Source organism: Pyxicephalus adspersus, chromosome 5 (assembly GCF_032062135.1).
Source record: "Pyxicephalus adspersus chromosome 5, UCB_Pads_2.0, whole genome shotgun sequence".
In the NCBI taxonomy this organism is placed as follows: Eukaryota; Metazoa; Chordata; class Amphibia; order Anura; family Pyxicephalidae; genus Pyxicephalus; species Pyxicephalus adspersus.
In genome coordinates, this window is record NC_092862.1 from 141,725,402 (window position 1) to 141,753,051 (window position 27,650).

General features: G+C 40.2%; 1 protein-coding gene across 1 annotated transcript in view; it reads right to left on the minus strand.

The window, feature by feature from the left end:
- AGMO (alkylglycerol monooxygenase) overlaps positions 1 to 27,650 on the minus strand; it is a 112,093-nt gene that overhangs the window by 15,356 nt on the left and 69,087 nt on the right. Inside the window, exons 11-12 of the mRNA XM_072412955.1 lie at positions 27,392 to 27,474; positions 24,967 to 25,072 (exon numbers count right to left, since the gene is read on the minus strand). Of these exons, the coding sequence (XP_072269056.1) occupies positions 24,967 to 25,072; positions 27,392 to 27,474 (189 nt within the window). The remainder of the gene's footprint in view (positions 1 to 24,966; positions 25,073 to 27,391; positions 27,475 to 27,650) is intronic.

Here is a 27,650-nt window from a genome sequence, read left to right on the forward strand (position 1 = left end):
TGTCAGAGAATGGTGGAGATTGGTGATGGTATATGAGCCACTGGCATGTATCCTTGTATCAGATACAATGTATCTTCAGCATAGGTTGCAAATAAACTTTGATGTTTTAATATCTCTTTGGATTGTGACCTTTTTGGAACTGGGTTATATTCAAAATCAATGTATTGTAAATTTTATACATTTTCCATTACATTCTATACATCAAACAATGACAATATTTGGTATTCGGCATCATCTACCTCACCCTTGCCTGGAAAAGGGATTACAGGGCCTGGAAAGGGCTATGAATAATTGGATTGCTGCAGTTTTGTGACTCTTTTTGGGATCCAGGCCTGGAGTGTTCTGGAAGGAATGGGTGGGCCAGGCACTCCTCTCTTCCGCAGGCTATAAATTGAGGATGTCTTTGGAGCACCTGGCCACTGATAATAAAAGGGCACCAGCCTTTGAGACAGAGGGGTGTTGCAGCCTGTGGCCAGGTGGCTCAGGTGGGCAGGCAGGGTATAGCTTGTATGCTGGGGGAGTCCAGGAAATCCCCCTAAAGAGCATCAGAGAGAGAGCCAGGAGGCTAAATTTGGGTTCTTCTGTCTCACTGTGATAACTCTGATCCCCTAAAGGGGAAAAAATCTGAAGATTCCTTGTTCTGTTGATGTTTTTTGTGAATAAAAGTAGGCAGAGAGCCCTGAAATTCGAAATACCTCCATGCAGTGAGTGCGTTTAAAGCTAAGCCCTCACGCAATATATCAATGAATAGAATGATCTGATATTAGTGTAGTATATTATATTTTATATTATCTTCCCTGTGCGTGTGTACAGAGGCCAATCCTGGATTCCAGAGACACAGAGCAGCAGTAAGAATTTCCAGTTTTTATAGCTCAGTGAGGAACACGCCAGCAATAAAAGTATTTTCTGTGGTGCTCTGTAACTTTTGGTTCAGTGAATTTCCAGTGAAGAAGGGGAAATAGTCAATCCTTGGAGTTTATCGAGTGTATTTTCTCTCCTTCAGCATTCTAGAAACTCTTTATCCTCCTAAGAGCAAAGAGAGTGCACAGAACTCCCTTAACTTCCTCAGCACAGGAAGACCGGCGGTGGCCAAGGAATAAAGCAAGCCAGCCGGAACAAAACGTAGTTAATCAAGCGTGTCTGGGTTGCTTTTTTATTAATGACCTAACTGCAGCCAGTTATGGAGTTTTTAGTGAGAAAGTGGAAAATCTGCAAATTGGCACCCTACCCCTAATCTGCTGGGATACCCTGAGCAGGACCCTCGCCAATTGGCTGTTTTACCATTTCCAACAAACTGGTGTGATCTTATTGGTGTTTCCCTACTTTGCTTTCTTTGGGTGCCAGCATGCTACCCCTGGAAGGCAATCACTGACCATAGTTGGTCACGGATGAGGGTGGTCACTAGGTCCTCCTGTGCAAAGATACATTTTAGGATATTATTCAACTGATGTGCAAGTATACGTCCTGTGCTGAGTATTCACAGTAAGAATAGTTTCCATTGATTGTTGGTTGTCAAAGATCGTGAAGGAACCACCTAGATATTTCAAACCTAGGACATCATGAAGAATGGCCTTCATTTTCATTGAGTAGTTTCCAGATCTACAGCATGTAACAGTTGAAACCGGTTTAGTGTAAGAGCTTTCTTTAGGGTATCGGGTAGGTGATGGTTCAGGATAAGTTCAGACTACAAGTAAAAAATGTAGGAGTTTACCACTACTAGGCACCTACTATGAACCACTAGGCTGGTAAGTGGTAACAGATGGTAATCACTAGGATTTTTCAGGGATTTGCAAGCAGTTGCAAGAAGGAAAATGGAAAAGGAAAAGAAAAGGGAAAAAAAGAGAATAGGAAAAAGAAAAGTACAGGGAAGTAGAAGAAAATAAAAGAAAGAGAAAAGGAAAGGAAAAGAAAAGAAAGATGAAAGGAAAGGGAAAGAAAATAAAGAAAGAGAAAAGGAAAAAAAGAGAAAAAAGGAAAATAAATTGAAAGGAAATAGAGAAAAAAGAGAGATGAAAAGTAAAGAAATAGAGCAGGGGATAGGGGAAGAAATGAAATAAGAAGGAAAGGAAAAGAAAAGAAAGAGAAAAGGAAAAAAAAAGAAAAGGAAGAGAAAAGGAAATGAAAGACAAGGTAATGAAAAAGAAAAGGAAATAAAGAAGAAAAGAAAGGGAAGAGAAAAGAAAAAAAAGAAAAAAAGAGAAAAGTAAAAGGAAAGTAAAATAAAGGAGAAACGAAGGAGGAACCAAAAGGAAAAAGAAAGAAAAAGGGAAAAGGAAAAGAAGAAAAAGTACATAAGTTGAATCAAGCAGCTCCAATTCAATTGAGATGGCTGGGGTGACAAACCATCCCTGGATGCTGCATGTTGCACCTGAAAAAACAATCACCAACTGCCTGCAAAAAAAGATGCAAAAATGATTTTTTGTTTTAAAGTGAATCATTTTTTTGCAAGCAGTTTCAAGTGGTGAGATTTCTTGCAAAAACTGCTAATGTTCACTTATCTTTAAGGATGTTTTGAAGTATAAATTACATTTGTTGCTCCTTAAAGCACTGGGAATCTGTATAGTATAATAAGTAATAAAAAATTCCCAACACACTAGCTCCATGTACCACTGCTTAGTAACCATTAATATCAACCTTTAAATAACTTTACATAGATACTTTCACATTGAATCAATAAACTAGTGTGGTGCAGCAGTACGCCCAGTGCACGCGCTCATCATGTCCCTTATCTGTAGTGCTGAAAACCCTAAACTATTTTTACAGTTTCCTGTAAATCCCAATCTCACCCCATGCTGTGCTCTCTTCCCGGACGAGTCTCTTGTGGCTTTTACAGAATGAAAATAGAGATTTGGGATTCCCAGGAGCATGCTGGGAGGAATATACAGCAGGCTGTCTCACTGTATATGATATGCTACGTGAACAATATACACAGAAGACACCAATGACCTTTGTTTAATAAGAAGGCCAAAAAGAGCTAAAAGAACTCAGGATGTCATTTATTATTGTCATGTGTTGATATAGTGCCAACATATTACACAGCGTTGTACAAAGTCAATAGTCATGTTCCTAACTGCCTATAAGTGGAGCTCACAACTTCACTTCCCGCCCGACCATAGTCATATGTGTCTTATATCAGCGGTCGTCAACCTGTGCTCGGTGAGAACATTTTGGTGGCTCTGACCTCGCTGGGGGGCACACTGGCCAGAGCCATGGACCATGTCCCCCGTATGGATAGCAAGCTCATGGCGGTGGGTGGGTTGAGTCTCTGGACACAGGCGCAGACCTGCGATGGGAGAGTGGACGGGTTCTGACGTCACTCTGGCTCCCTGCACATGCGTGGTCCAAAGTCAGTAAAATTAGTGATCTGTGACAACCAAAAGGTTGGCGACCACTGCATTTTATAGTTTAAAGCCATTTTTGGGGGGAAACTCAATGGACCTACCAGTATCTCTCTGGAATGTGATAGAAAACCAAAGTTCACATAGGAAACCCATGCAGACATGGGCAGAACATACACCGCAAGGAGAAGGAGAACAATCATGAGCTCATCTTTGTGTCACCTTGTTGTTCATTTCACATATCAGGATGCTCCTTCTAATTCCATAAATTGATTGCCTTCTTGGGCTGCACCCCCCTGCCCATTATTCCTGGTGTTGGTAATTTTGCCATAATTGTCAGAATATTTGGCAATCATGGCACACTTACCTTTTTCCAAGTGTCCTGCAGTAATGACCGGTCCTGGAACCTGTTACTTCTGTATTCCTCAAAGTTGTCTTCATGGATGCTGACTCCTCTGGGTCTAACACAATCCTCTTCATTCATTGGATAGTCATTGTATCTCCTCCTGGGCATGTGTGAGAGTTACATTGTCCTCAGCATCAAGGTCTGGTGCCAGGCAAAAAGCAAGTTTCTACACTGCATGATGCATGCACCATGTAATCAATCCAAAAAGCCACCATAGGATTCGTCATCTTTGCTGCCAACTCCTCGAGGTCCATTGCAACCCTCTTCAATTTTTGGTTGGCCATTGATGATGTAACTCCTCCTGGGCGTGTGTAAGTTACATTGTCTGTAGCCTCTATACTGCATGATGTGTGCACCATGCAGTGTAAGCAATACAAAAAAGCCACCATAGGAAATGTTGGCATTGGAGACTTTTGGTGATAGTTTGCAGGAACATTTTCCTTCCCCAGACAGGATTACTGATAGGTCCAATTTAATTAACTTTTAATAATGTGCAATAAATATATTTTTAATGAGTATAGGTAAATAAAGTTAATGGAAAACTTTTTAACGTATTCTTCCAGGTTAGTACCGTGCTTACTATTTCCGAAATTCGTGAGGGATAAATAGTTAAACAACAGGCAATTTGGTGATCCAAGCATTCAGAAATCAAACTCCTGGTCCACTTACATATGGATCAGTATTGCCAACCTATTTTCTAATTTTTTTCATGGGCAAAAGGAAAAAAAAGCTCCGGACACCCCCATTTTTTTAAAGGCAGGGGGTGGCGTCAGAGGTGCACGCCATGAGGCAAGAAACAGACATCACAGATCTCTGAAATTACAGGATGAAATTACAGGATATTTGCAACTGCTGTGGATTCACAGATGGGAACAATGTAAATTTTAACTCTTCCCCACTTTACTTTTTGATTATTATTTAGATTTTTATTGAATTTAGATTGGCTTCAGTTCCACTTTAAGATTTCCATTTCTCATTAGCACACAACCTATAAATTCAGCGGTAGTTTATCACGGTAACGCCGTAGCCAGACTTGTCCAAACAAATGAACAATATTCATGGGAAGAAAGTAGCAGACGCAGCATTAGGTCTCAGCAATATAGCAGCATGTAGGTGTATTGGAAGGGAAGTGAAAGCTCCTGAGACAAGGAATGAAAAAACATTTTCCTGCCAGCAGTGGCCGGCTGACAAATCAGAGAGGTGGGAAGAATGGAACGCGGGTGGGGAGCATTCTCCAGAAACTGGAGGTCACAAGTTAAAATGTTTTCTGTTAGCCAAAAGGGCAATGAAAATATATCAGACAATGAGAAGTGTGATAAAGGAGTGGGAGGCGCAAATATTGTTTTCTCTGAGTTATTTTCCTGCACTGCAGAGTCTGGAGGGAGAGGAGGGGGCAGAATGAGAAATAGGAGAGGAGATTAAATAGGAGATGGGAAGCAGAGGGGTAAAAGGGGAAATGGTAAGGTGAAAGTAGAGATAAATAGGTAAGAAAGGGCAGGGATATGAGAGAAGAGAGAGCACAAGATAGGGAGAGGAAGAGAGTGTGTAAGAGCAAGAAGAGAGATTAAAGAGAGAGAGAGAATAAGAGCCGCTCCTCCAATGCCCTACTAATGACTTTTTCACTCATAACCTCATCACACGCATGGCTCCAAGACTTCTCTAGAGCTGCCCCAACTCTCTGGAATGGTCTTTCTCATCCTATTCAGCTTGCTCCTACTTTCTGATCATTTAAAAGAGCACTCAAACCCAACGCATCAACCTCACATTCCTGTCTTCTTTTGTCTCCTAAACCCTCACTACTTCCCACCATTCCATATCCCCCTCCTATTGTGTGATACTTGCTCCACCTCTTAGATTGTAAGCTCTTCAGGGACAGGGTCCTCTCCTCCTCCTGTGTCACTGTCTGTCACTTGCAGACCCTATTTAATGTACAGCGCTGCATAATATGTTGGCGCTATATAAATCCTGTTTATTAATATTATTAATAATAAAAGAGAGAAGGGGTGGGAGAGAGAGAGAGAAATTGAGAGCACAAAATAGGGAGAGGAAGAGAGAGATTAAGAGCGAGAGGGGGGATAAGAGAGAGATAGAGAAAGAGAGAATATGAGAGAAGGGGTAATGGAGAGGATGAACGAGAAAAAGAGAGCACAAGATACATAAAAGAGGACCTGATTTATTAAAGCTCTCCAAGGCTGGAGAGAATACACTTTCATCAGTGAAGCTGGGTGATCCAGAAAACCTGGAATGGATCTGGCTCAGGATTGAAAACATTTGCTAACAAATAACCAACAACTAGCTTGACTTTAAGAAAATCCATCCCAGGTTTGCTCAGTTACTCAGCTTCACTGATGAAAGTGTATTCTCTCCAGCCCTGGAGAACTTTAATAAATCAGCGCCAGAGAGAGAGAGATGAAGGTAAGTGATGGGAAGATTCTGAAGGAAAGTAGTAAGGTTAAGCACTTACATGTGAATTTTTTAACTTTAATTTTTGTTAAAGTAAAGATTTTAAGTCAGAAGCAGCTGATCTATTTTTTTTTTATTATTTGTTTGATTAAAAGCATCATCAAGTTATTCAGCTTTAAATTAGATGTTAAAAAAAAACATAAAAGACTGTAATCATGCAGGGATTTATTGTATGATGCGCCTTCTCACCTGCATGTTCCTAAAGTTTTCTTTAATGAACATCAAGTTGCACATGGCATGGCTGGCTGCTGGGGATAAACTCCCTGGAACTTCTTTGCACTTACACAGGAGTTACATTGCTCCGGCTCAGACAATCGAGATGGCTGGTCCTGAACCCACTGGACTGGGCAAAGATTCTGGCGCCTGCCTTAGAGTAAGGATGGGTGAGGATGTAATCAGGCTGCTAGGTTTATTTATTTTTTGTTCTTGCAGAAGGGACATCGCCTGTCCCTACTTCTCCAATAAAGAACCTGCCAGGTCACATTTTTATTTTAAGGCTTCAAATTAACTTTTTCTTAACTTTTTACTTTAACCAAGTACCATCTAAGAATATTTTTTTTAACATTCACTTTTGGATTCATATACTTTTTTGCCCAATTTTTAAGGCTTATGAAAACTTCTACTTTACAGTGGTGCCCAAAATCTGTACTCTATATACAAAAAGGCCAAAGAATGCAGAATGTATCAGCATTAGGTGTCAGTGCTGGGTCTGCTTGACTTTGCACCTTGGTGTCACCCTAAGGTCCTGCCAGGCATATTGGGAATTTCAGTTCCTCTGCAGCTGGAGGACCTCATCTGCCAAGCGGCGTATTTTAGTATAAAGTAACTGATCCAACTAGCAGACATCCTCAGCCCCAAAGTGTGACTCGAGGACTGAACTTTCCAACTTTTCCACTGACCTAACACAAAAGTTAAGGATATCAAATGTTGAAAGCACAGGTTAAAAAGACATTTACTTCCAGCTAACTAATACAACCCGACCCATCGTGGAAAAGAATAGCGCACTTTTTTCCAGGGACGGCCTTTTCGCACCGCCGCGCGGCCAAAGAAACAACATAAACAAATTTCCAGATGTATTTATATTCCGGCTAGAAAAAAAAAATTGAAATTTGGGGTACGAGCGCAGCATCATAAGAACGAGAAGCTGCAGAATGGTAATAAAGACAAATGTTTGACTTGGAGGAGAAAACTCAACAATGTATTTTACAAATGTAAACACGGCGTCACCGGGAGCAAAGAACAGACTGAAAAATGTGATCTCATTTGTAGGCGCCCCGCTATAGACAAATACATGGAAACTCTTACACCATGATGAGGAGAACTGAGATGAAGTTTAAGGGCAGAGTTTATGGACCACTTGGCCTTTTTCTGCCATCGCTTGTCTGAGTTATTTTTATGGTTTTCCACTACGCAGAATTGCAAGCTGTCTGCCATGAGTTAAAGCACAAAAATAAGCAAGGTTTAAAAAAAAAAAAAAAAAAAAAAATGCTGCAGTACTCACCTTAAAGCAAGAACTGTCCCCACAGTACTACTTTTTTTCCATGTCACCCCCACCCAGAACAATACAGGATACAATAGGTTGACTGTGTGGTAGTGGTAAAAATGAGCCACTAAATGGTATTGTGTTTTATTGTTTCTTAATGAAAGTGATGCAGAGTCCTTTTCTAGATCCTGAAAAGAGCTTGCTGCTGGAAATACAAAAGGCCATGATTTTAGGTGGGTAAAAATTCCTTTTTTTATGGTTTGGCTGGTGATCAATTACAAAGGGTGGGGGGAGGGGGTTTAGGAGAAGCAAGAGAAGCATTTTTAATATGTGGAGAAAGTTTTCTAAAGAGACGGAACAGCAGAGCAGCTTGCTTTTCAGCTCCCTTTGTCTAACTGAAAGCATCATCTGAGCCTTATAAGGAAAGATTCACTGCATTGCTGGCTCATTGTGATCTGTAGATGAAGTAAGAGGGATCTGATCTCATTTCTTACCCTGAAATGGTTTCAACAAATGAAAAGTGAGATAAATTCTGCAGGAAAATCAACAGGAATAAAGAAATACAAATCTGAACGTTGTTCTTGCTTTCCGTACCCTGAGTTGCTCAATGTCTGTTGATAGAAAACAACAGTATAATGGAAAGTGAAATAGCAGTAAAAAAACGGACGGACAGGGTCATAACTACAAACCATAGGGCCCCCCAGCAAACTTTGAGAGGGCCCCCTACTAACTCCCTGTGATGGTAAATAGGGAACCCATCCACCAGGCGTCACATGCAGCCACCATGGGTCCTCCCAGCATAGTACAGCAGAAGCCATTTAATAGAATCTAAGCTCCTCCGGTGTTGGGCTAACCTCCAATATTTCCCGCCTTTTATGGTTCTTTTTGGTCATGTGACCTCCACCTGCCATGAATTAGAATGGAACAGAAGTGACTATTGCTGGCTGTACGGAAAGGAGAAAACCCAAACCTGCAGGAGGTAATATCTTGATTTATACTCTATATGGGGCTAGGACTTGAGTAACTACTGGAAGAGCATGGGGAACTGGGGCTCTTCAGTACCCACAAGGGCTGCTTTGCCATTGGTTAATTCAGTAACTCTGACCTTTTCACGTTTTTTCCAAGGGCCCTTTTGCAGCGTGAACCCGAGGATCTCTATGGTTTGCTGTGCCCCTAGAAAAAGCAAGCTCACCGCAGGTAACCAGTTTTGCATGTGGCTAAGATGCAAATCTTCAAACAACAACCACACAGCCAATACAAATTGTTGGTTTTGGGAACCAATGTGCGATCTGCTGCAGCCATATGCAAAAAATCAGAAACTGCCCAAAACTATCCATTCACAGGAAAAGGAGAGGATGTGACTGTGGTTAAAAAAAAAAATATCACTTAGCTTTTTACCCTTGTTCTATGCACAAACCACACCCATTGTAAGCTACACTGTATTGGCTTTCCCCTTTGTTTCGGGGCCCGTCATTTTGTCTAACATAGCCATCTTCATTTTTCTGGGCCCTTTCTGACATCTCATATTGTTTACAAGCTTGTTATTATAGGAAAGCCCCCTGATACGCATGCTGGATGTTGGGCATGTGCAGAGGGAGCAGCCCACAGCCTCCTGGGATATCTGATGCAAGTATCCCAGGAAGATGCAAGATTTAATTCCGGAGCAGTAAAAACGTTAGGGGAACCCTGGTGGCTGAGTGAGGACTAGGAGTGTGTAAAACTTGATCTCGCAGCGAATTCGGCCATTTTTGCTTACCCAAATTGTAAGTGAGAATGGCTGATGTTCGAGCGAATTAAAAAAAAAAAAAGAAGAAAAAGATTGCGGGGCTGCGATGAACAATGAATGCTGCCGGCTGCATTCATTAATCAGCTCAGTGTGCGATTCCCGGCACTAGAGGTTAAATGGGTTACAAGTTTCCCCAGCTTTCCACAGCCAATCAGGGAGCACTACAGGTTTTGAATGGCGATACTTGTTCCCATTTAACCTCTAGTGCCGGGGATCGCAAACAGGATTTCCAGAGCTGCAAGAATGATTGCAGCTCTGAGAATCCACTGCAATCCCAGGGCACTAGAGCTTATTTACCCACTAGTGCCTGGGGATCTTCTCAATGAATGCAGCCGTGGCCGGATTCATTGAGAACAGTATGCGATCCCCGGGGCACTAGAGGTTAATTAACCTCCAGGGCCGGAGGTCGCAAACAGGAGGATTCCAAGGGAATCCTCCTGTTATAATTTCCTCGATCTTCCGAAGGTTTCGCGGAATCGGTTCGCCAAAATTTCACTGAACCATCAGAAGTCAAGGAAATTTTCGTGAGAATGCCAGAAGCTCATCCCTGCTGCGGATGCACTGTTCATCACGTCTTTCACTAACGAGAATAATACTACCCTTTTCCTTCTGGAATCTCATCATCCACAAATGAGAATAATATAATTCACTCTCCTCTCCAATTCCTATCAATTATCACCGTCAGACTACTTCAAATGCTAACAAACTCATTTTCTGCTGTTTAATCTAGTTCCCCAAGGATTAAAAAATTCCTTCTAACTACTCAAAGACAAAGAATATAAGTTTAGGAGTTTGTACCCTCCACATTACAAATTTAACTTGTATATGTAACCATACTCTCCTGCTGTATTCATAAACGTGATTAGGATGCTATGATAAACCCCACAAGATAGTATCACCAGTTACTGAAAAAGATATACCCAATGTCAAACGCAGTAAACTTACACTGTTGCACTTCCGAACTCTCTTAGTAACTTTGAGTAATATTTGGAGTATCTCATATACTCATTATTTTTATTATTAAACAGGATTTATATAGCGCCAACATATTACGCAGCGCTGTACATTAAATAGGGATTGCAAATGACAGACTAATACAGAGAGTGAAATAGGAGGAGAGGACCCTGCCCCGAAGAGCTTACAATCTAGTACTCATATACTATATTAGACTCATATACCATAACCAAAGTCTCTCTATCCCCTGAGGAAGCCAGTTTGGGTGAAACGCGTCAGGTAAGAGACTATACAATACTCTAAGTAAATGAGCATATACTTTATTTAAATCATCTGAACTTTGTAGATAGGAGAACTATGTCTAGAATCTGAATCTAGAATAGTAGATCTCTGTTAATAGGTGGGATTCTTAATTCTGTGTTTGTATTAATATTTATTACGTGATTTTATTAATAAACCTAATCACACCTTTACAAAGTATTGCTGCAAAAAGCCTCCTTTTCTCTCTCCTCCACATACTTATAACATTTTCCATTTCTTTTTCATTTTATAAAAGGCAAAGCCACCCTTTTACATAATGTTGAAAATGTGATGCAAGTATCCCAGGAGGCTGTGGGTTTCCATGCCGTGGCAGTTAATGCCGTGGCAGTAAAAACCTCCCCAAAAAAGCCACCCTCTGCATAAAAATTCACTTTATTACTGCCGTTAGTCTCCTTGCACCATAACTCTCAGACCTCTCATCTATAAAACCCCATTCACCCCATAGTCACCTGACCTTTCCTCACCCCATATATGTGTTATTTCCCCATGGGGCTCAGTCTGAAGTCTCCCCGGTCCTTTCATCCCGGTGCCCCCATACAGCGAAATATTCACCCGTTGCTGCCAGGAAATACAGTGCTCCACATTGACAAAAGTGACAAATAATGAAAATAAAAATGTCCGCCACAAATGAGTCTATCAATTACTGAGCGCAGTACAAACACCATTCCATCATCGCGGGCCGCTCGGTAGACGGTCGTTAATTTGGGGAATAAGGGGGGCTTTTGTCAGGTAACAGCACCGCTCTGTTGCCATGTGAAGGTTCCTTCTCTTATCCAACCGCAGCCCATTAAAAGTTCATTAAACGTGGACGACAATTAAAGCGTTCCGTCATCCGCCAGCGTGAACCTCATTAGGACCGCGTCTTGTTCAAACACAAATCCCATTTGCTGCTTCCCTTCATCCATATTAAAAGGGAGAACATCAAAGGGTGAATTAGATGCATGCAGGAAGCAAAGCAAGGCTGGAGTAGTATTCAGACTCCATGCATTTAGCTTGGCTTCTTCATAGAGTCTCATTAGAGTGTGAGCTCTTGGGACAAGCTACCCCTGGCATGGCCATTGTGTAGCATTTTTTAACCAACTTATTATCATAAAGCTTTGCTTGTAATGATGTCATAAGTCTGCTGCAAGCACGACAAAGCACTTCCACAGTCTCTTCTACCAAGTGATCGGACTGCAACATTGTAATTTTGTAGCAAGTCACATGATGAGAGGATGGCGCAGGGGCTGATTTGTAAATCAAACAGTTCGATGACCCTGCAGTGGGTTCATCTTTTCTCATCATCATTTACTACTTTGGTGAATGCAGACGAAAATTTATATAATTGTTTTTCCAGTTTTAAAGTTTTCATTGAATACAAATTATAGTAAAAGCCAGTTGCTAATGTACAAATCGGGCATCATTCCCATTGGTTAGAGGTTGCCAGGGACAGCACCGCCCCTAACAACCAGCAGCCAATAGGGGCTCTATCTGCTGTGTACTTGAGCAACAAGCTTCTATGAGAACTCATTTTGCAGTAGGGAGGTGCCTCTATACGAGGGCCTTTTAAGCCAATAGGGGCCTTCACAGGGGTTTCAAGTCAATTAAACAAAGGGGCCCCCAAATCAGTCTGCACAAGGGCCACTGTTGGCTATATCCACCATCAGGCTCAAGTGTATGAGTTTAACTTTAACAGGTTGAGCAAACTTTCAAAAGGAACCATAACCATCCAAACCCAGGCACGTTCACCCATCTTCCATTGAAAGGGAAAAGGTGTATCAGATGTATATTGGGTGCATAGTAAGCACATCCTATACCTGCACCTTCAGCAAGATTTACATGATTGTACCATTTCTAAGCCATCATCCGTACAAGAGATAGGAGGAGCTCCCTGGATGATGCCTGAACAATCATGGCGCCTTCTATTTAGCAAGCATCAAAAAAATCTAATCCTCAATCTGTGCTAAGGACTCCATCACCAGCGCTCAGCAGTGATTAATATCTGACCCATCCGATGCCATAATCCTACAAGGATCACAGTGCTGCCAAGTTTACAGCATAAGAGATATTCCTGCTGACTGAATCACTTGGACCTTGCTTGAATCTCCCTATCGGCATCAGCGGGGGTGGGGGTTGGCCTGGGGGTCATCAACATGAATCATCCCTGTGAATCACAGCGTGTGACCCGCAGTATTGGGAAGGAGTGAGATCTGCAATGGCATGCATTGTACTTTGGATCTGAAATGTATTTTGAGTGAGAAAAGTTACAAATAAAAATAAAATCCTATAGAAGAGTGCAGGAAATGTTGGAAGTTACAGCTCATAATGTAAAAAATATAAATTCAGTTTATATCAGCAAACCACAGACATTTCCAATAGTTTATCTTTGTTATAAATATAGAAAAAAGCTGAGATCTGCCAGAAATCCAGTGAAATCCTCACTTCCTGTGTGCCTGACAACGCTGCTGCTGCTACACTGAAATCCTAAGCAGTGTTGTCACCCTGGTAGGCTAAGTTTTGCAGCAAAGTAGTGTTGTTTCCTTGACTCCCAAGATGCAGGCTGCAAACTGAGTGTAAGGAAAGAGCTCCTGGGAGATGTAGTTCTGGGGGTGTGCCTAGAGAAACTCAGCTCCCAGCAGCTGTAGGAATATAACAAGCCTGGTGATAGTGTAAGACATAAAAGCTGTTTCTGGCCACACCACCAAGGTAAAAATAAAATTCTAGGACATAGGGCGAATTGGGGGCAAATTTAGTTGACACTTTAATGAGGTTACTGCCACCTGTTGGGACTTATGCTACATTGCAACATCCCAAAGTGAAAAATAACTACACCACTTTTTATATACAAATAAAAATGGGAAGGCAGATTGCTGCCGAGACAAAACCGACGTTTCTAATTGGTGACTTGATAAAAGACCCCCCCCCCCCAAAACTTTGTTTTAAACTTTTAAAAATCATTTGCATAGCTCATTTGCATATTGAACTTTTTTTTTTGCTTGTTTTGAGCCATTGTGGTGCCCCATTGGCCAGGCAATTTATATACTGTAAAAGTATTGAGGATATACAGGAAAAGCAAAAACTTAATTCATCAGAATCAAAAAATTTGTCAAACATATGTGTGATCAGCAGAAACTGCTCCTATACAGCACAGCGGAGGTGTGAGAGGAAGAACCAGTACAAACAGACAATTAGCTTATGTGTTACCAAGAAGCATGTGGATAGGCGGAGAAAACAGGGTGACAAGGAGATAGGCTGATAATTTCACAGCTTCTCCAATCACAGGCTGGGGGCGGGTCCAGGACTCCCTTTAAGTGCCTGAATGATGCTGGTCATTGGACTGGGGACATCTAATGGCACAAATAGGTACTGCAAGGAAAATTCCCTGCAAAAGCTGTTCTTATGTTTTATATATTTTTATCTGATATTTTTTTTTCTGGTGTTTTGCTTTCATTTATTTAAATTGAGCATCAACTCCTTTTTATTTTGTTTTGGCCAGAGCCAAGGATAGGGGTTCATGGGTGTTGGCCATGTTCAATTCTTCCTGGGCCCCTCACGTCCATTGACAGGTGACTGATTTTACTTATTACACAGAATTGCTTTTGAACACCAAATCCTAAATCTATCACTGGAAGCCACACAGAACAAAGTCGGCCATCTCAAAGGAGAACTGATCTCATTATAAATTGGTAAACAGCCGGAGAACATTCATTAAACGGGCAATAAAAAACGATTGTGGTAAATGAAGCACAATGAGCAGGATAAACGGCTGTGTTTACACAACGCCTGACCTCCGGCCCTCCGACTAAACAAAGTAACGCAATTAGCGCTAAAAATCCACTCCTGCGGGGTCATACGCAGACTGAATGACAAAGCAAAATTAAAGAATGCCGTGCTGAATACAAACTCTGATCGTTGTTTGCTTTATACAAAAATAAACTCTATACAAATATAAAAATATAAAAGTATAAATTCAGTGCAATACAAGTAGGTTTATCATATGATCTCCTGCCTATCCGTCTTCTTCTGTCTCCTAAGCCCTCTTCCCAACATTCCACTATGGAATGCCTGGAATGGATCTGGCCAAGGATTCAGAACATTTGCAAACAAATAGCAAATGACCATTTATTCCAGGTTTGCTGGATCACCCAGCTTCACTGATGAAAGTGTATCTTCTGCAGCCTTGGAGAACTTTAATAAATCAGGCCCGGTGAGTCAGTGATTATTGTGGGCAGTATACAAACCAAGGTTATATCCAAAAATCAAAGATTTGGCTATACATTTTTCAAAGACATATATTGTTATATTGTGCATAGGAAAAAAAAACAAAAATGTAGCTTTTGTCTTCAGTTCCTCCTAGGACATTTGCTGTATATCTGCAGTGTGGGATCATCTAAGGCATCGCTGCCTGGTGGCGTCAGTTCTGCTCTGCCTGCTGTTCTCCTTGCTGGAGGTTCCAACATGAGGAAGCAAAGCCCGGCCTCTACCAAGATGGCTGCTTTTACAATACGATTCAGCTGCAGGGAGCCCACAGGCCAGAAACAACAATGAGGATCAGTTTGTTTCCCATTTTTGCCTTTTTTACCTGTTTTCAGAGGTCGGATCCTTTTTAGGTATGGGCAGGCAATATTTAATACAAAGATTCTATTTCCATATTTAACTTTAATTTGGATGGGCAGTCCCATGGAAACATGTTAAAAAATGTTTTCCAATAAATTGTGTTCTCCTGACTATATTATCATATTGACTTATAGAAAAATTAAAAGCTTTTCTTTTTCACCTTGGCCATTTTCCCACAATCCCTCCTTACACCTCTTCCCCAACCAAATTTAGTGACCATACTAAACGCAATTTACTTGGAGACAATATTTTTATGAATGTTCCTGACAATATGTATTTTTGAGAAAATGTTTAAAAAGTTTGCCCATAGTTGTAATTGAGGGCACTCATATTGCCCTGTTGTTATAGAATATAATGCCTACCACTGTCTTAGGGTGAATGGGAAGGTATCGCTCTTACATCACATTCACACATAGTCTGCAGTTGTTGGCTGACACTGCTAAAATCTCACATTTCTCCTTTTCCATGTAAATCACATGGCTGGAAGATCCGTCTAATGGATTCCAGAATTCCTCCGTCTTTGGTTGGGAAGCAGCAGAGGGATAATGAGCCGGTTTGCCTATGGTGGCATGTCAGACGCAAACCGCAGGAGGGGCCTTTGAACCTGTGTAGATTATAGGTGGGCGCCCCCGCCAGATACTCGCAGCAATTTTACAGTCAATTGGCGAGAACATCTGGAGCGATACATCACTGGGGAGACAACCACCAGCTAGTCCCAATCACCGGTGAGGTCATGGTAAGGGATGGAAGAAACCAACAAGCAAATAGAGCTAAAGACTTTGCATTACCAATTAATAAAGAAAAACAAGCACACAATATAATTTTTTTTAAAAATGTCCTGTTTTAAAAAATTGTTACTTTATACAGGCTGCTGGTGGTTTTCACTCTGGATGAACACTAGGGGGCAGCAAAGCAGCTGCAATGTCAGTTTTCTGCCTATAGGAAATCTCCATGTCCCATGATTCCTTGCATTGGGCCTGATTTATTAAAGCTCTCCAAGGCTGAATACACTTTCATCAGTAAAGGTGCGTGATTCAGCAAACCTGGAATGAATTTGTCTTTGTTAACAGATAGCAAATGACTTTGAAGAAAACTATTCCAAGTTTGCTGGATCACCCGGATTTACTAATAAAACTGTATTCTTCCCAGCCTTGGAGAGCTTTAATAAATCAGACCCATTGTGTTCCATGGATGGAGGTGTCACACTTGTAGTACTTGTACTCTCTATGGCACAATGGGGTGGCTACACATGAAGCCACAGAGCATGAATTGTAGCCACCGGCTTTAAACATACTCAGCTCTCTGCAAAGGATAGAAGGGATTGATTGAACACAGATGAGGAGGGAAAATGGGAACCTTAAGGCATATTGGGGCTGATTTATTAAAGCTCTCCAAGACTGGAGAAGATAGACTATCATGGGAGAACCTGGGTGATCCAGCAAACCTGGAATGGATCAGGTTCAGAACTGAAATCATTTGACAACTAATAGCAAATTATTTTTAAGAAATCCACTCCAGGTTTGCTGACTCACCAGTTCAGGATGAAAGCTGCTGAGAATCCTAACAAAGTTATATGAATAGGATTAATATTAGGAAAGGGGAGACTGAGAAGGTGTTATAATACTCAATGCACCCCCCCCCCCCCCCCGAGCCGTAACCCCCGCTTTCCTCCCCTTCCATATTCCGAGTAAGCTCAGACATAAGTGCAGAAAATAAGATGAGTTGATGTCTCAGCAAATTGAGATAATAAAAAGTAATGAGGCGTTTGTAATCCGCGCGGCCGATTATTTTACACTTCAAACCGGGTTACTGTGCAGCCCATCTGTAAACAATTAAATACGCCCTCACCGTTCTCTAAGCCATAACTCGTTTTTCTTTTTATTTGTAAAAATGAACAAGCACCCGCAAAGTGGTGGCCACCCAATTCCTCAAAAAGACACAAACACATTCACACATAGTGGACATTGAAATATCACCTTCATTATATTCTATCTGGGTGAATATTGTACAGATTGTGAACTATTCTAGGATCAGATTAGTTTATACCAGAGGTACAAATCTCCAAGTATCTGGGGCAGAACTCACTCACTGTAGGTATAAAGTTTTTCAATATATTTATTTACTTTAGCACCTTGAATCTAACAACCTGTAGAGTTTTCTAAGACGCAGTCTCATGCATTAAGAGAATATTATTCTACTTTGTATATTAGAACTAGGAGAGGCAATTTGATCCCTATGACTTCCTTGTCTTTGAAAATAATCTTAAAAATACTTGGGAACCAATCAGCATGGATGGCCAGTTTTTCTGATCACATGAGGTTTGTTTACAAACAAACCTACTTGTTGGACCCTTGCTAGAGCTCCAATACTTTGCCCAGGCACCGGTTCCCTCATTAGTGTCTGTGTGTGATACTTCCCCCATCTCTTAGATTGTAAGCTCTTCGGCTCCCGATGTGTCACTGTCTGTATCTGTCTGTCATTTGCAACCCCTATTTAATGTACAGCGCTGTGTAATATGTTGGCGCTATATATTATATATATTTAATAATGATAGTGTTCACCCATCGAAGAGTCACTGCTCAGTTTCGGGAGATTAGTTGTGCAGTATTTGCACTTGGTAAGGATGGAATCTGGGGGGGTTCAAGGACTGGAAGGGAGCAGGGAATCCCCTAGGTAGACAGGTCTAGATGTAGATATATATTAGGGTCATACACAGAAAGGCAAAGATATAAGCAGATATTCCTAAGGGCCGGAGAATTCATAGTCGGTGGGGAACAATCAAGAGGTTGTCAGCCAGCAGATATAAGGAGGTCAGAGAATTTGTGGTCCAAGCAGCTAGCAGACAATGGCTAAATGATAATGAGGATTGCAAAGGATTATCAGGAATAAAAGTGCAGGGTTAATGGGTGAAGTGGCCTGATTCTTTGTACTGTGCCCACCTCAGCCATCATGGGACAGAAGAGCACCCCCAAAGAATGCCCAGGGCTGTCTGTGTCCCCGCTGAGGAGATTTACCCCTTTGTTGTAAAGCTTAGAGGTGTTGATGTGGAGCAACATTCCAAAGTGGTGGCCTGGTGGTAGCCAATCCTAAAGTTCTTGGTTTCCTTTTCTCTGGTCCACCTAGGGGGTTCAACCTTTGCCTTCCCCCGGCTCCATCTTTTTTGTAGATCAGTCCTGGGAGCAACAGAGTGTTGAGATGGGGCAACTAGGCAAACGGGGGTTTGACATGGGGCAAAGACTATAGAGACAGAATGGGGGATTGGTGCCTTGGCAAAGCATTGATACTGGACTGGGGGACTTACAGAAAATATTACAACACAGATATCAGAGACTCCAATAAAGAGTTACATGTCATTCCGACCAAGTAAAATTGTATTCTGTTTTCCCAGTACAGGATGTGAAAATAATCCCAGCAACATAGAAGTAAAAAGGATTTTTTTTAAAAGAATTTTTATAAGAACAAAAACCGCCAGCTTTTTATTTTGGTCTGTTTTGCTGCTTTAGATTTTCCTTCCTGCTAAAAGGAAAGAAAAGTAAAGGAAAATCTCCTAAAGGGATTCTAACCTTTTTCTATTCTATCCAAAACTAGAAAAGATTTAGCAATAGCAGTATTTTTATTTAATGTATATGTAAAAAAAATAATAAATAAATTAAAAAGAATTAAAAAATACGCAGTTTGAATAATTAATATACTGCAATCCTAAATCACATTCTTTATCAAAAGTTCTATACCAGCCACATTCCGCTCAGACAAACAAATTGTTTTAAATTCCAAGGGATACAATTATTTGTTGGTCCAGGCAGAAGTGAGAAAAGAATAAAAAAAACAATCTTATTTTAATTGCATTTAGTCGAGATGAAAAATCCATTGTATTATTTTTTTTTAAGAGAGACTCAATGACATTGGAGACTCGGAGTGAAGAATAAGAATTTTGATACACACTGTAGTCCATCGGCCGTCAGTCACAAAATAAAGCATGAAATTGCGTTGTGTTCTGCCAGGGAGATTCATGGCTCCCAGAAGAAAGGCTCTTTCCATGGTCAATAACACTCATCTCAGCTTTAAACATCCTCCAAGTACAATGCTTCTATTGTACAGAGAAATGGGAATTAGTGGAGAGCTGAGTTCTAGGTATTTTCATACTTAATATACTTCAATAGCTTAGAGAATATCTCCAGATAAATCTATGTAAATGAATGGCTTCAGCTGGATATTTATATGTTATTATTGTGCAATGCATTTGTAGGATATGCCAGGGTCACATAAATATATATATATACAAACAGCAAAAATGTAATACATATATAGAGGCTCTATACCCGCCAGTCCTGGGATTTATACAATAGCAGCAGATTTTACCCTATTGTGTGATACTTCCCATTCCTCTTAGATTGTAAACTCTTCGGGGCAGGGTCCTCTCCTCCTCCCGTGTCATTGTCTGTATCTATCTGTCATTTGCTATTTAAATTTAATGTACAGCGCTGTTTAATATGTTGGTGCTATAATAATACAGTTTACTATTATTATTATTATTATTATTATTAATAATAAAAATACTAATAATAAACAGGATTTATATAGCGCCAACATATCTGTACATTAAGTGGGGGTTGCCTGTCTTGAAGAGCTTACAATCTAGGAATTGAGGGAATTATCATATTAATCAGGCTTGTGTTTGCACAAATGAAAGTTTGCAATGGACAATAAACACGTCTTGTTTAGTATTAAGCATGCATTCACCTGGGCATTCCTTTACGAATCCATAATACTTTATCAGATCTTTTACCTATGGTCAGCAGGGTTAGAATTGGCACTAGCAATGGCTTTCTATTGTGCCAGCTCCCTTGTTATAGAATGATTGGCTTCGTTTCCCTAAATTGTGGCTTTAAAGTAATTCTAGATCAGTGTTTCTCAACCAGAGTTCCTCCAGAGGTTGCTGGGGTTTTTTGAACAGTTTGTGCCTCTCCGGTCAGTTTAAGTGACTCCAATGGTCTTTTTGGCTATCTGTAAGGGTGACATTCTTCCCAATGGCCAGCAATGTAAGAGGAATTCTTCCCACTGACCCCCACACTAATATACTGTGAGCTGTGTATATATTAATTATAGCAGGAGTTCCCTGACAATCCAAAAGTTATTTCTAGGGTTCCGCCATAATAAAAAAAGTTGAGAAACACTGGCCTACACTAATAAAGATATATTTGGCTATAAAAATAAAAGAAACAACATTTTTGTTAAATGAAAACCCCAGCATGCCTGATTTACTCCACTTAACAGGAAATCTAATGCCATTGCCTCCTCTGATGTCACCCCTGTGGGCAGAATGGATGAGTTGTTGAATATGCTGGCAGGTGCCTGCTATCTGGCAATCCTGGGTTTGAGCCGGGGTAAAGACAAATTCGTCTAGTACCGGAAATTCTGCAACAATTAGCCTTCATAACCCGGTTTTGATTAGAGCAATGCCTTTTAGGATGAATAAACCCATACTACGAATGTCTGAGACTTTTGGTTCACCAGAACAGGCTTTCCTGAGGCTAGGATTTGTCATGTAAAATGTACGATCACACATAGCCATTTAGGTAAAAAATAAAAAATAATAAAATGAAACTAACTAAAGGAACTTTCTCCCCATTCTCTATTTTAACAGCCTATTTCAGAAAAGAGTTGGAATAAGCAGCACAATGATCCACTGAGGGTGTATGGCAAGAAGTATGCGGAAAGCAATGTCATACAGAGAAAAGCTCCTGAATATGCTCATTCTGTCGCTGTCCAGCCACATTGTATAGATATGACCTGCAAGTGAAAGTGAAACTGTAGCAGAACAAGGTCAAGTCCTATCACGGCCACACAGGGCTTTGCTGTCTGAGATAGCCATGTAAATCTTAGGTATGGATGGGCAAAAATACAAATCCTTTGGCAGGTCAAACAGTTCTCTTATATGTATCTCATATTTGTATTTAGCTGTAGTAAACTTTAGAATAAATGCATATATTATTAAATTATATAAATATATATATATAAATTGAATATAAAAAAAAATTCCATTTAAAGCACTTGGTACGGCTATCTTAGCACCCTGAATATAATGGTAACCAAATAAAACTTTGATCACATTTCTTTTTTTCATAGAAAGATATAAGATTTATTAATATTTTTAAATCTGACTGATCTGAGTCTCAATATATTCTACCAGGATATTCCTATATTTCTAACAATTTTTGGAACAACTATTCTAGAAAACCTGACTATCAGACGAGTCATTCTGTTTGGCGAGAGCAGCTAAAATAAATATTTGGTGCACAATATTGATTTCACTTTATGCTGCTTCCTTTTTTTTTAATTTGTTTTATTTTTTTTACAGAGGCATCTTGTGGTCGACTCTTTAGAAAGAAAAAAACATTAAAAAGTGGGAAAAAAGTTGGATGTAATTCTTTCAAAACTGGCAGGCCGATCCTATTCAGCTCAAAATTTATTCCACATACGGTTCAAAACAATTGGTTTCCCCCCCTTTATGGCTTGCTCTGCATTTTCATGACACTTCATAAACCTTTTTGAGCTCCATCTTGAAAACCACTATCCTTATACCTGGTAAGCAAGACCGGGGAACACCTAACAATGCTCCGGTGAAGTTTAGACTAGTTTATGAAGTGCCAGAGGAATCTGGAGCAGATCTGGGCTGCGGAAAGCCGGTGCAGGCTCTAGGAAAGGCTCAGTGAGCATAAACATGCCATAAATAGAGGGATGAAATGGGTCAGATCCAGCCAAACACCGCAGTAATAGCACACAACTAATGGGTTGTGGGGGGGGGGGGGGGGATAGTTTAACGCCGTCCTTAGGAAGGAACAATGAATGAAGCACAGACACCAGCAGAGGAGAGGACTGGATTGGGTGTGGGGTTATAACTGAAGGACCCTTTGTGGTCCGGGGAAGTAAATATGTCCCTAGAGGATTTTCTTTTTTCCTAAATGAGAACTCTGCTTTACTGGATCAAACCAATAAAAAAGATGGATGAAGCATGGATCAAACCATTACGAAAGATGGATCAAACATAGATCAAAGCATTATAAAAGATGGATCAAACCATTATGAACGATGGATAAAGCATGGATCAAACAATTATGAAAGATGGATAAAGCATGGATCAAACCTATATGAAAGATGGATGAAACATGGATCAAGATGGTTTAAACCAGTATGAAAGAGAGGTGAAGCATGGATCAAACCATTATGAAGGATGGATCAAATCTCTAAGAACAATTGATCAAATCATTATCAAACATGGATCAAACCAATATGACAGAGAGATTACTCATGGTTCAAACCTTTATTAGTGATGGATCAAACTATTATGAAAGAGAGATAAAGCATAGAACAAACCATTATGAAAGATTGATAAAGCATGGAACAAACTTCTATGAAAAATGGATGAAACATAGATTAAATCATTATGAAAGACAGTTTAAACCATTATGAAAGTGAGATGAAGCATGGACCAAACCATTATGAAAGATGGATCAAACTTCTCTGAAAGATGGATGAAACCATTTTGAAAGTGAGGTGAAACATGGATCAAACCATTATGAAAGATGGATCAAATCTCTATGAAAGATTGATCAAATCATTATGAAACATGGATCAAACCAATACGACAGAGAGATTAATCATGGTTCAAACCTTTATTAGTGATGGATCAAACTATTATGAAAAAGAGATAAAGCATGGAACAAACTTCTATGAAAAAATGGATGAAACATGGATTAAACCATTATGAAAGATGGTTTAAACCATTATGAAAGACAGATGAAACATGGATCAAACCATTATGAAAGATGGATAAAACCATTATGAAAGATGGATGAAACCATTTTGAAAGAGAGGTGAAGCATGGATTAAACTATTATGAAATATGGATAAAATCTCTATGAAAGATCAATCAAATCAATATGAAACATGGATCAAATCAATAAGTCAGGGAGATTAAGCATGGATCAAACCATTATGAAAGATGAATCAAACCTTTATGAAAGAGGGATGAAGCATAGAACAAATTATTATGAAAGATGGATAAAGCATGGAACAAACCTCTATGAAAAATGGATGAAACATGGATTAAACCATTATGAAAGATCGTTTAAACCAGTATGAAAGAAAGGTGAAACATGGATTAAACCAATATGAAAAAGAGGTTAAGCATGGATCAAACCTTTATGAAAGATAAATGAAGCATGGATGAAACCATTATCAAAGATGGATGAAACCATTTTGAAAGAGAGGTGAAGCATGGATCAAACCATTATGAAATATGGATAAAATCTCTATGAAAGAGCAATCAAATCATTATGAATCATGGATAAAATCAATAAATCAGGGAGATTAAGCATGGATGAAACCATTATGAAAGATGGATAAGCATGGATCAAACTATTTTAAAACATGGATCAAACCTCTATGAAGATGGATGAAACCATTTTGAAAGAGAGGTGAAGCATGGATCAAACCATTATGAAATATGGCTAAAGCATGGATGAGACCTCTATAAAGATGGATCAAATTATTATGAAACATGGATGAAACCAATATGACAGAGAGATTAGGCATGGATCAAACCATTATGAAAGATGGACTTAACCTTTATTGCTTGTTGGTAAGGTTATTTAGGTTAAAATGAACGTTCATTTTGGGGCTACTATTCTTTCTTTCAAGAATACAACCCCTCATGTTAGAAGACTTTGCCTAAATCTAATCTATCCCCTTGATGGAGTAAAATAAAGCCCAGATCTGGCACGCAATAGGTGCCAGTTCTCTGTACCTGCCCCCTGCAAATATTCCTAGAATCCGTTCAGTTCTTTGTTTTTTATGATGAAATATTCAACACCATTATTCAACCTGGAAGTCTAAGTAGGTGCAAGGCATCATGGGCCTATACCCTGAGGGGGCATCAGCATGAAAACTTGAACTTGTTGAGTAATGATCTAGACGGGGTATTGGATTTATCCGATGGCATAGCTGCAGATCTTTGGGGCCCAGTGTAAATTTGTATAAAGCCCCCCTATTCTGGGCATGCCTCCACCAATGGTGCCCTATATTCTGGACCATTTTGGACCAATTTTGATCATTTTTTGTTTATAACCATTCAGAGGAATGAGGAGGCCAACTTAGAGACCTTGTTATGAAATGAGATGGGGTCTAGAAATACTATGTGGGGAAATAATGTGGAACTTGGCAATGTGGACAAATAAACAATATTTTCCCAACAGACAGTGGTTACGAGCAGGGCCTTCAGGAATAAATCATGATTTCCACCTCTGTTCCTATGCCAATTATTACATCATTAACACATTAAAATCAATGAGGATGGCACAACATCCAAAGATTGTCCATAAAGAGGTTAAACACAAGGAAAGCTAACAAAATGTAACCAGATATGCAACTGTTAAAATCACCCTAAAAAACAGAAACATATTCTTTACCACCATTCTGACCATGTGATCATTTGCCAAACATTGGTCACATGATTTTTGGTGAAAGGGAGGAGTCAAGTTCAGATAGAGCTGCTGTATGATTGGCTCTGGTTGGTCATCACATGTTAAATAAATTATTAGTTGGTCTTATTAGACTTTACCTCACAAATATTTGTCAGTGGAGGAATGTCTGTAGTTAGGAAGCCATATTTCTGAAGCAGCAGGAACACAAAACATCGGACCATTTCCAGTAGAGCAGCAGTCGGCCTAAAGAAAATAAAACAATACAAACAAAATTTACAAAAGGTTTTCAATAGAATAAAAGGCATGGAAATGGTCTACGGGTTGTACAAAAACTACGAGGGAGATTCACTAAAGAAATGTAGGTTGTTCACTTGCCAAAGTGAATTATCATCTTGCCGGGAAAAGTTCACTTAGTTTGGTGATAGTTCACTTTGCAAAGAATACCTAATCCTATGTAAGGAAACCAAAAATGAGTTTTTAACACCCTGCAAACTTTACAGGTCTAGAATTCCCTGATTCCCCCAAGCCCCCAACGTTTGCTCTCAACTCTTCTGGATTTGGATCCAGATTCACCACGATCCTCTTTGCCCATTGGATGGCCACTGAAGATGTAACTCCTGCATGTGTAGGTATAAAGCTTTTTTTGGCAAATGACCTACGCCAAAAACATTTACCTCCTGAAGACTTTTTGCATCTTGATTTTACTTTCCTTTGATTGCATTGGGGGCATTATTGGCTCATCTTTCAGAGCCCAGAATCAGAAAATTCTAGTTTGTAAATATCAACTTATTCTAGAAGATCGGCACACACAGATGGACTTACCTATTTTAATATTGAGCCAACAGCAAGCTGGGGGAGCTGAGGCCAAACACCAACTTTCTAAATCAGTATTTGCAAAATTTGTACTGCAACAGGAGCCCTCCTAACAATGAGAACTACCTCCTGGGTCCTACAGTCCTATAATCTCCAATAGCTCCAAGAAGAGCTATTGGTATTAGCTAAATTTTTACCACACAGTACACAACTGGAGCCACCTTAAAGGGGACATAAACTCGTTCGTGAGCTGTGCCATATTATAAGCTGATTATGGCACATACTTACCTGTGTGCAGTGACCCTGCAGTGATGATTGGTCCTGAGTTCTCGGAAGGAGATGGTGATCTTCCCCGCCAGCTCCACGGCAGATTTATTGATGATGGCTATCCAATTCAGCCATTAAATAATGAATCCCCGTCTCACTACAAGCTATATGCTCCCCCCAGCAGTGGAAACGCCTATTGCTGGTAGGCAGAGATCATGTGATCAATTTGTCTTTGGGCCCTGCAGCAATAGTAGGTCCTGTACCATCTTCCCCGCCAGCTCCATGGCAGACTTCTTTGATGGTGGCTATCCAATTCAGCCATTGGATAATGTATACTGATCTCACTACAAGCTATATACACTCCTTCACAATGGAAATGCCCATTTCTGGTAGGCAGAGATCATTTGATCAATTTATCTTTGGGCCCTGCAATGATGATGGGTCCTGCATTCTGGGCAGGCACCATATTCCCCGCCAGCTCCATGGCAAACTTCTTTGATGATTGCTGTGCATTAAGCCATTAGAATACGTATCCCCGTCTCACTACAAGCTATATGCTCTTCCCACCAGTGGAAATGCCCATTGCTGGTAGGCAGAGATCATGTGATCAACTTGTCTTTGGGCCCTGCAGTGATGATGGGTCCTGCGTTTTTGGCAAGCACCATCTTCCCGTTGGCTCAACTGCAGACATCTTTGATGATGGTGATTCTCTTATGCTATTGGATGATGTTATCCCAGTCTCACTACAAGCCATATGCACTCTTTGGCAATGGAAATGCCCATTGCTGGTGGGCAAAGATCATGTGATCAATTTGTCTTTGGGCCCTGCAATGATGATGGGTCCTTCATTCTTAGCAGGCACCATCTTCCCCGCCAGCTCCATGGCAAACTTCTTTGATGATGGCTAGGCAATTAAGCCATTGGATGATGTATCCCCATCTCACTACAAGCTATATGCTCTCTCCAGCAGTGGAAATGCCCATTGTTCGTAGGCAGTGATCATGTGGTCCGTTTGTCTTTGGGCCCCGCATTAATGATGGGCCGGCTCCAAAATGGAAATATGGTCTTTTTGCTACACATGGGTGAAGTGAATAGCACTTATAGAAGCTCTTTACCTACAGAAGCTAGCACACGTCTGACGTCAGACGGAACGCAATGACCCAAGAGGAACCCCAACAAATTGTTTTAATTATTTCTCCTATACTTTCACAGTAATTTGATTATTATTGCTTTGCTATCAGTGCAAATTGCATCCATAATTATTGTCTCACATGGCTAAGATCCTGCTGTGTAATTATTCCCCTGTATCATGCGCTAAAGTGATACTGCGTTTTATTGGGCGGCCTTCAGGAAACAGACAAGGTTACTACGCTCAGATCATTTAAGAGGAAGAACTAATTACATGGAGATATAAAAGAGAAACCTATAATCAAAAGGAGGCGTCAGATAAAACAGCTGCAAGGTAACAAATTAACGACTTGCCTGTTCTCCAGCAGGAATCCAAGAGAGGTTAACATCAAGAGGATGTAGACAATCCTTGCAAGGATCATTATCGATGATAACATCTGTTTACAGACATAATAACAGTTTTACATTTTGCTTCATTACAGAGATTTTCTAAAATAAGGCAATATCTCCTGTCTCCTGGTGTTAAAATAACAGCTTCAGGCCAATATCCCAAAGGGGCCTTTTAATTTATATGATGTATTTCTTCACAAGTTATTAAAGCATGAATAATCAT